At 28.8% G+C, this 10,056-nt stretch overlaps 1 protein-coding gene across 1 annotated transcript; it reads right to left on the bottom strand.

The window, feature by feature from the left end:
• Nucleotides 1–6,176: 6,176 nt before the first annotated feature.
• LOC120075182 (protein DETOXIFICATION 27-like) lies at nt 6,177–9,696 on the bottom strand. The gene is made up of 8 exons (XM_039028377.2): nt 9,256–9,696; nt 8,591–9,132; nt 8,197–8,283; nt 8,058–8,114; nt 7,709–7,947; nt 7,479–7,597; nt 6,469–6,558; nt 6,177–6,356 (listed from the first exon to the last, which is right to left on the bottom strand). Exons 1-8 carry the CDS (start codon nt 9,472–9,474, stop codon nt 6,285–6,287), a joined length of 1,425 nt encoding a protein of 474 aa, XP_038884305.1. The 5' UTR covers nt 9,475–9,696; the 3' UTR covers nt 6,177–6,284.
• Nucleotides 9,697–10,056: the final 360 nt, after the last annotated feature.

Consider the following 10,056-nt stretch of genomic DNA (forward strand, 5'->3'; position numbering starts at 1 on the left):
ACGATATTATTTATGAAAATGAATATTATATACTCAGATATATTGAAAAAAAAAATGTTGCGATATAGAAATGATTGACTTATGTGGAAAGAAACAATCTAATACAAATAAAATTAATTTCAAATCGTAAGAATTAATAGTTCATACATTAGAGAATGCCAAATATGTGGAATACAAGTGAATATTTATAAGAAAAACAAATAGAATGGGATCACATTATATAACACGAGACAAATTCCACAATAATTCTCACAAAAAAATGGTATTAATTATAATGAGACATATTCTCCTACAGTGGATATAATACCATGAGATATCTAATTTATCTGGTGTGTATGAAAAGTTTAACATACATCTTATGAATATAGTCATCATACATTTATATGAATCTCTTAATAATTTTATCTCTGGAAGATTAGAGGTACCAAATTCATATGTTCATATATATATATATATATATATATAAGTTGTAAAAACTAATATTCTTATTATAAACAACAATTTAATATATAAATCTATTAAATGGATTCTAAATAATTAGAAAGAAATTTTTTTTAAAAAATAATAATAAATAAAGTATGTTGTGTAACTTGATTCCAAAAAAGAAATGCTCTCTGAATCTCTGAAGAATGAATGGCCTTATAATGCCCGTGATATAATGATTTTATTAAATATTTGTTGATATGAGGTTATAAAAATAACTCATACCATATGCTTTTATAAAGAAATCACAACCTGAGATTTGTTATATATATATGTTGATAATTTAAGCATAAACTCCTGGAAAGATTTCAAAGACAATAGAATTTCCTAATAAATAAATTGAGACGATAAGTTTTGTCTTAGTTTGCAAATAAAGCATAAAATAGATGGAATTGCATCAATATATACATATAAGATCTTATATGGATTAGTTCCACCATTAAACATTCATATGATAGTTCATTCACTTGGTGTGAAAAATTTATATCATCTGATGTCAGAAAGATAATGAAGAACTTTTGGTCCCAAAGAATCAAAATTTTTGGAAAATAGTGCACTTATATCTTTACTAGTTTATACGGTACCTGCCGTAGCATAAATATAATATTTCTCCAAATAAAGATATTTGAATTGAGTTAAACATATATTATATTTTTATTTGAGAATTAGTTTACATTGATTTATTTTATTCTCATAAATCTAATTATGATCTAGTTAATTGTGAAGATGCAGATTATTTATCTAAGTCATATGAGCTAGATGTTTAAACAGGTTACTTAGTACATAGAGAAGAATTTTTGTATTATGGCAATTTATGAAGTAGAGCATAACAATTACTTTAATCATGTTAAAATCTTGATGATGCGAGGCTAGCCAACAATGTTATTATATGAAGATGATAAAGTATAAAGTACCGACATCACTATTCAGCGAATTTCCTCAAAAGACGACTTGAGAGACTTATTAACGAAGGTGTTACCTGCGACAACATTTGAGAAGTTAACACACAACATTTATATGTGACAACCAAAGGTATCAAGTGATGTTTTCATGAGGGGGAGTAAATGTGTTGCATTATTTTCTATTGACTATAGTTTTATCCCACTGGATGTTCCTGACAAGGTTTTTAATGAGACAGTCATTAAAATAAATAAAATAATGTACTCTTTTCTTTCACTAGAATTTTTTGTCATTGGGTTTTTTACTAGTAAGATTTTAACGAGACATTTATTTTATATAACATGGATATTTAAGGGGAAGTATTATAAATATAATATATATTATAATATACTATTTAGTGTAGATATCCATAAGCTACATAGGTTATCAAATATCACAAACCACATTGTAACATACACCCTCTATTGAATTCTATGTTGTAACACGCATCATTCCATGTCCTATAAATAGTGGTGTATGTGCCTTTGTAGGACATACCACAATTGAGTTCAATATTAGCTCTCTACTTCTTCTTTTCTATTTTTTCTCTTGTCTTGCTTTCATTATTGTTATTTTGTATTTCATATTGGTGTTATTTCATCACAACAATTAGATTTAAGTTGATTTTTTGGACCCTTTTGACATTTGGATCTATCTAGTTGATAGGTTAATTGCTCCATAGATCCTATATCTATCTATATGAAGAAGAAATCATGTAATGAAGGGGGTTCTCAGTTGTACTAATAAAATGAAGTATCTCAGGTTCTGCTTAGTGCGGGTTGAGGACTTCTTCTCCTCCCCCTTCTTCAAACTCCGATTTGTAATAGTAGTTCTGGCTCCTTTTGGAAGCACCAAATAAATGATTATCTACCACTTTTATATTATATATAGTAATTTTACACTGTAAAAGTCGGAGTCTAATTTATTATAGAAATCGATGTCGGCTACAAGGGTTTGAAATTTAATGACGGCAAGGGGAGGGTTTTTCTCGGTATTTTCTTTTCAATTGTCCTTTCTATCTTTTTATTTATGTTATCTGCACATAAAGAAGTGAATTTCCTTCTTCTTCTTCTTGTTTTTTAAAACGTTCAAAGGGCTATAGGGGTTAAAATGTGAAAGCAATAAAACATTTAGTCAATTTGTGAAAGATGGATCCAGTAGACCCAATATATAGGTCATCAGCGTAGAAAGCCCATCAAATAATGGCTTTTGGACCAGACCTAAAGTCAGGTTTGGGTCGGCATTTAGGGCACTGGCCCATTTGATGAAGTTATAGAGTTGTTAGAGAGCTAAATAAATACCCCAATCATACTATGCGCCTCGAAGAGAATCTAATTTGTGTTATTTGTACGACACAGCACAATTTGTTACATGTATTAGAGTGGAATGCATTTAAGTTTTTTTTTTTCTTCTTCTTTTTTATAATTTATATCTTGATTGAACTCCTGCAAAATTTTTATTTGAATTTTTATATCTCAATTAGTATTCGTACTATCCACCTCAAGATCAGAGGTTCGATTCTCCCACCATACAATTTAATTATAATATCTTTACAATATCATAAGTTCGCAACTTTTATCTATATTATCAAAATATTTTCTTTATCAATGTAGGCTATAAAACTAACATTATCTATACTATCAAATATATATATTTTTAAGTCAATGTGAACGTCGCTTAGTGGTATTGGCATGCATTCCGTCGAAGGTTCAATCCCCTACCATGCAATAGTTATATATATATATATATTGTGAACTTTTAGGGACTGTTTGGTTTAAGGTTTTATAGATGTTCGAGAATAAAATGTCTAGAAATCAAATATGAATGTGTTTGGTTGTGCATAGAAATGCTATCAAAATTTATGAAAGTAAGCATGATAAACTTTTGTAATTGTAATAGATTAATATATTAACCAACAACATTCAATATATCAATAAAAAAAAATAATTAATTATGAGTCAATAATAATTTTAATTATAAATATTTAAAAAATGAGTATTTATAATTAAAAATTAACCAATTAATATATTTAATGAACGTCATACTAATTATAATCTAATACCTAATCATTTTTATAATTAATTAATTTCAACATTAGTAATTTAACGTTTAGTTAAATAATATAAGAATGTATATTTTAATAAACAATATATTTTATAAAAAATTAAAAAAATAAAAATATGATATATTAATAAATAATACTATTTTTTTTTTTGTAAATATGATACGCTAATAATGAATGAAATAATAAAAATTAATAACAATAAATAATTAACTTATCAATAATGATTACATGTCCATAACAAGTGATCAAATTAAAATTAATCCCCATAAATGATTACTTGGTTATTAAAAAACAATAAAGTAATAAATTATTGTTATAGAAATAGAATTGCTGTACTAATTAAATTTAACGAATCTTAGAGTACTAATTAAATATAGTTAAGATATTGTTGACTAATAAATTATTAATTTATGTAAAAAAAGTAATTACATTCATTTAATAAAATTTTATTATAGAAATAAGTTAAAGCAAATATTTGTTAAAATAAATATTTATATTATTTTTATTAAATTAATATTAATTACTTAACTAATTAACTATATTCAAAGTGAAATTAAATATAAAATAAACATAGATGAATGAAGGAAAAAACATAATTTTGGAAAGGAATAAAAAAATCCCTCTCTAGAAAATGAGAATGCCTTATTTAAGTGAAATGGTTAAATTCTTATAAATAGAATGAAACTTTTTACTATAAAGTGTAAATATTTTGTCATTTTTACTCTTTTTTTAATATTATTTTTTTCTTTTTCTTTTTTTTTGCAAAGGTATTGTAATTAAAGTGTAGGATGAAGAATCAAACTTTTAACCACAAAGTTGATAATAGAAGCACTATATCAATTGAACTATACTAAAGTGAAACAACACAATTAAAAAATTATTTGGTTCAAAAGTAGTTCAAATTTGCATCTCATGTTAGAAACATGCATCTAATAGTTATTAAGAGATATATTGTAACTTTTTATTTTTGTTTGTTTTGTTTGTTTGTTTTTTTTCTTTAAATACATAAATGTAGTGGGTTAGGTAGAGAAGAAATTACGAGAGCATGAGGTGAGTCTTTCATTTTATTTATTTATTTATTTTGTCTTCTTTCTTTTCTTTCGAAAGAAATCTCTTTCGTATCCTAAAATTTTGGCGGAAAGTACAATCATTCCTTATTACTATCATAACATAGAAAATACTAGAATTATTGTTTTTTTGTAATTTTCTTTTAAAAATGTATATTCCTAGTCTTTAGCCATGGATTAAGACTTTGCACATTCATACGGATGACCCTAATTGAAAATCCATAATCAAGTGATGTAATTTGAATGACGAGTAGGGACGAATTTAGTATTGATCCTGAGAGCTCGAGCCCTATAATTACTGTTTATGGTTATGTTAGAAAAAACCTATGAATTTTGACACATTTACAATTACCGTTACACTATGATTTTGCTCTTAGAGGTAAAGGTTACCATATCGATAACAGTAAATTAGACAAAATCCTAAATTATAGGTAAATACGATCAAAAGTGATCTAATTACATTTGTAATGGAGGTTGGTTACTATTGATTTGTTAACGAAATTCGATTACGATTACACTAATTTTCATTACAAATTTGTAAACATAGCCTAAATGTTAAAATTGGGCATTGACAAAAATATAGCAAAAGTTAAGAAATTCTAAAATCTATTTGCAAAAATAGAGTCATCGGCCATCACCGAAGTTGGTGTCCAGAAGTTGATCGGCAAACTTCTTAGATTAAATTAGGGGAAAAAAGGAAAAAGAAAAAAAATGGTAACACATAGATTCAAATAGTGTTTACTATTCAAACTCATGTGAGAAGAGTATTGAAAGCTAAGACTTTCTAAATCCTTGTCCCAAACAAGAGTTGGGCTTAGGATGTCTAACCCATCCAATCCCAACCCTTGAAACAAACACCTCCTAGAGGTTTGAGTTGAACTGTAGTCTGGATAATTCTTTATTTAATGCCAAATTGATTTTAGTTTAGTCCCAGTTGAACCATATATTTAGGGCAATACTTCGGAGTCGGTTCAAGTTTAGTATATGTACCGTGTATATTTTATGTCCAATTTTAATCACCAAACTTTCAGTATATTTTAAATTTTATCTAGTTTATTATAGATTAAAAAAACCTATTTGTTATCCACTAACGCTTTTTTTTTATACATTCTAAAAACATATTTATATATTATATTTCCTTACATGAAATATTATTATTATTATTTAACCAATTTTTGATAAAAATTAAATTTGAAGAACTCAATTCAAATTTATTAAAAAGTGGATTAAAATAAGACATTTGAAATCATATTGATCAAAATTGAGCAAACACCAAAGAACATACATAGACTAAAATAATATCTTAACCTTAAATCTAACATCTAACTTCTGATGCTAATATAAATAAATAGTGTATTCTATAACTTCTTTTACAAGAAAAGTGATTTAATTTCCATCCAAATAAATAAGAGTACGATTCAAAACTATCTCAAGAATAATTTCAAAAGAATAAAATACTCAAATTTAGGAAATTAATAAGAGAAAGAAAAATAAAAAGATAAGTTTCCTTTTTCAAAATTTAAAAGTATGTGTGAAAGTGATAATGAAATGATTAAAATCACACGTATATTAGATTTAAAATCTCCCTAAAATGTGTTTCTAATAATTCAACGAAACTTATATTTAAAAATGTAGAATCAAATATTAAATTTATTTTGAAAGATTGAACATCTAGAACATTACACAAAATGATTTTTGAACTTTAATTTTATAAATTATAACTACAAAAATTAGGCGAGAAGAGGCTTCTCGTTTTCTTGAGGACTGGACCATTCTTCTACATGTTCTTGTGCTTTCTGTGCCTGATTTTTTGTTTTTTTAAGATTACAAGTTAATAAGTTGGATAATAAATTATATCTGTTAGATGAAATAAATTAATGCAATTCAAAGTTAGAATTTCATAGTAAAATTTACCTCATGATCCCAGTTAGTTCTCATGGTGATGATCACTAATATTATTGTTTGAACTGCAGTGCCACCAAATATCATCCCACCCCAAATTCCCTGTTGGTAACATATGGAAAATTTTAGTAAACATTTAGTCCTATAATATGATCAATAGATTTATTATTTTAGGTTAAAACATACTTTTATTTACTCTCAAAACCATCATGAACATAACAATTTAATCTTTGAACTTTAGTGTCTATCACGAAAAAAAATATTATTAAAATTAAACGAAATTTCGTACACGTTTAGATTGATAAACTCATTAGAGAACAAAATTGTTTATACACTGTTACAAATAGAAATTGACACATAATTTTGATGATACTTTATATTAGGGACTAAATTAATTATAATCATATTGAAAGTACGGAGACTAATACGAGTAAATTTAACTTTGGACTCCCAATTTTACATTGAGTGGAGTGGGTTATTATCGTCCACTCAGGGGATGTTTGGGACCCTAACTTCAAGTGGGTGGAGTGGACTATTACAGCTCATTTCATATTCAGAACTTCAATTATAATAATTGGTGTTTCCAACTACTATAACCCATCATTAACTACAAACAATAGTAGTATTTCAAATCTCTCTTTACTATAATATTTACTATTTGTTACTTTGTTTATATTTCACCCTTTATAATAGTTGAGTAAAACTATTTGAAAGCTCTCATTGTGTTTAATGCTTACTGTTTTGTAACATCTTCTCTCCTCATCTGTAATCGAAACTAAAATAGTATGTACTCTATATACAGACTATTATTACCCAGATTAAAATAGTATGCGTCCCGAACAAAAACTATTATAACTCACATACTATAATAATCACGGATTATAATAATCAATTTGGCGCTTCAACTACCCTCTTAATTGTTACAAACTAAAGGTGGTAAGACTGTTACTTATGATATTTGGAATCAAAATTGTTCTATAACCTAGTTAAAAAAAAAAAAAAAAGTAAAAGAAAAAACATACCAGCACACCAGAGTGGAAAACCCATTCCATAAGGAAACCAAGGGGCAGGCCAATAAGATAATAGCAGCCAAGATTTATGTATGCAACCCAAGATTGCCATCCTGATCCAACTGCCACCCCTGCATAAATTTAATTTAACACCCATTTTATTTCACTTACTTTTTGTTCCTTTCAAACTTTTTTTTCTTTATTTTTTATAATTTTTAATTTAAAAAATCATTTATCAAAACCTGAAAGAACAGGTTGAATGCTGTTCAAGAGAATGGTGACGGCTAGCAAGCTTGAAAGTGAATCCACAGCTTTCACAACACTGCTGCTGTCTGTGAAGATAAAGGCTATCTTATCGTGAAATATCATTATAACAACACAAATCACCGCACCAATCACTGTTGATTGCACCACTGATACAATTGTTGCAAATTTGGCTTCTTTCCCATTCCCAGCTCCAAGTTCATTTGCCACTCTAACTCTGCCATAATCATATGATTAAAAAAACTTTTTAAGTACAACCAAACATTTGGAATCTTTTAATGCAAACAAGGTAAAGCAGGAAAAGAAAAAGACAACAAAAAACTGTACCCAATGCCCGCAAAGAATGCTAAAGGAACCATCATTTCCCATCCATTGATGCTCATACTGCATAATTTTTAACCCCAAAACTCAATACTAATTTATCATTACTTAGACCATTAGAAAAGGTAATTAAATGTTGGTTTACCATATTGACAATGCATCTACAGCTGTAGTAGCATCCTTTAACTTCCCTGTCATCAGTACTAATATCCTGTAATACCAATTCTCCGAGCTGCTCATACCCATTAATGTTGTTAGTGAAGTTAAATGTGTAAATGAAGAACAGAAAAATAACAAACAAACAGATAAAGTTAAATGGTTTTTGGATTATGTGGACGAGGTGTTGTAGTTAGAAAAACGTAATCTATTCTATCTTGGGAGACAAATACTCTTGAAACTCAAGAACCAAAGTAAGTAAAATTATCTTAAGAAGACAACACGAAGTCGTTGAACTTATATTCTCGTGTATGCAAAGTTATGTATTTTCTAATATTATGTGATACTATTTATATAACAACAAAACAGAGTTAGAAAGTTACCAGAGCATGAAGCCAGCAGAAATGGAGAGCTTAGTGAAATCCCAGAGGCCATTGAAGGCTTGGAAAGAGAAGCCAGTCCAAGTTAAAGGGCACCAACCACCAACAGTGTAGGTATACAATCCCAAAACCAGAACCCACCAAGATATATCTAAAGCTATGGCTGCTCCAGTCACCCCAAATTCCAATACATAAATGAAAACCCAACTAGCCAAAATATTCATAGCTAATCCTATGAAAGAAACCCAAGCAATCACTTGGGTTTTCAATTGGCATTGCAAAAACCTCTGCAATGGAAATTGAAACGCAAAGCTGAAATGAAGTGGTATTAACCAAAGCGCTACTACCCCTGATTGCTCTGCTACATCGTCGGCTTGTCCAAGCAGTTTCAGAACAGGGGTGGCGTAAAAATAGACAGGAAGTAACAAGAAACAACAAAGGGAAAGTACTACCCATGAACGTTGCAAGTAAATTCCCAACATATGGTATCTTTTGGCTCCATATGCTTGTCCACATAGTGTCTCTAAAGCACTTGCCATCCCTAACTAAAGTTAAAAAATCAGAACAGGGGAAAAAACAGGGGAGAAAATTAGACCGACCCAGAAAGCAAAAACCATTTAAGTTACTGAATCAGATTGTAAGGAAGGAAGAGAAGTTGTTGAACTTACTAAGAGGCCGAAATTGAAACCCACAAGTACAGTGTTGGCGATGGAAATAGAAGCGAGTGGGACATCACCTAAACGGCCGGCGAAAGCTTGGGTTATGATATTCATGGTGTAGTTAGAGACACGGCTGAAAATAGAAGGGCCAACGATTAACCATAGCTTCTGAGTTTCGACCCAAAATTTGGACATGAAATCTTCCCTCGGATTGATAACACTTCCCATTTGAAAGAAACAGAAAACAGAAGAAAAGGTTTGTGCGATGTTAGAGGAAAATGGAGATGATCACACAGATTATTGCATTATATAATCAATTGGGACAGACGCCTCATTTCCTGCCACATCTGGACGCACTCAGAAACTTCCAATAAAACTTGCCTGTCCAAGGAGAAAAAAAAACTCAACCTTTTCATACCCATTAAAATTTATTTTTTTTAGGTTGTTTCTAACAGCCACATTTATTTTACATGTTTTTAATCATATTTCATAAATCCACTGTTAAATTCCTATCTACTCTTTCGGTCAAATCTAAATTAGGGTGATTGAGGCAGGTTTGAGATCAATTGCTTCTATGACTTTCCTCTTTTATTGAATCTTTTTAAATCAAATTGATAAAAACCACACTAACATGAAGACCGTCGTAAAATAGGTTTTTCAGTTAGCTTTCTTTGTGGAGGTACAATGTTTCCGTCAACTGATCACTTGTGATGGTATAGTTCTGTGGTCAATGAATGATCGAGGATATATGTTCTATTTGTTGGGTAGTCATATCTCTCATCTTGTTCATGAATTATTATTACATGATAA

This window comes from Benincasa hispida, chromosome 4 (assembly GCF_027475165.1).
Source record: "Benincasa hispida cultivar pf3 chromosome 4, pf3_genome.v1.1, whole genome shotgun sequence".
Classification (NCBI taxonomy): Eukaryota; Viridiplantae; Streptophyta; class Magnoliopsida; order Cucurbitales; family Cucurbitaceae; genus Benincasa; species Benincasa hispida.

What these genes read in the sequence shown, in the direction of transcription:
- LOC120075182 (XM_039028377.2), bottom strand. Translation starts at nt 9,474, where the DNA reads ATGGGAAGTGTTATCAATCCGAGGGAAGATTTCATGTCCAAATTTTGG. An exon ending in TTTTCCACTCTGGTGTGCTG is followed by an intron (nt 6,559 to 7,478) that starts GTATGTTTTTTC and finishes TGTTACCAACAG; the next exon opens with GGAATTTGGGGTGGGATGAT. An exon ending in GAACTAACTGGGATCATGAG is followed by an intron (nt 6,357 to 6,468) that starts GTAAATTTTACT and finishes ACAAAAAATCAG; the next exon opens with GCACAGAAAGCACAAGAACA.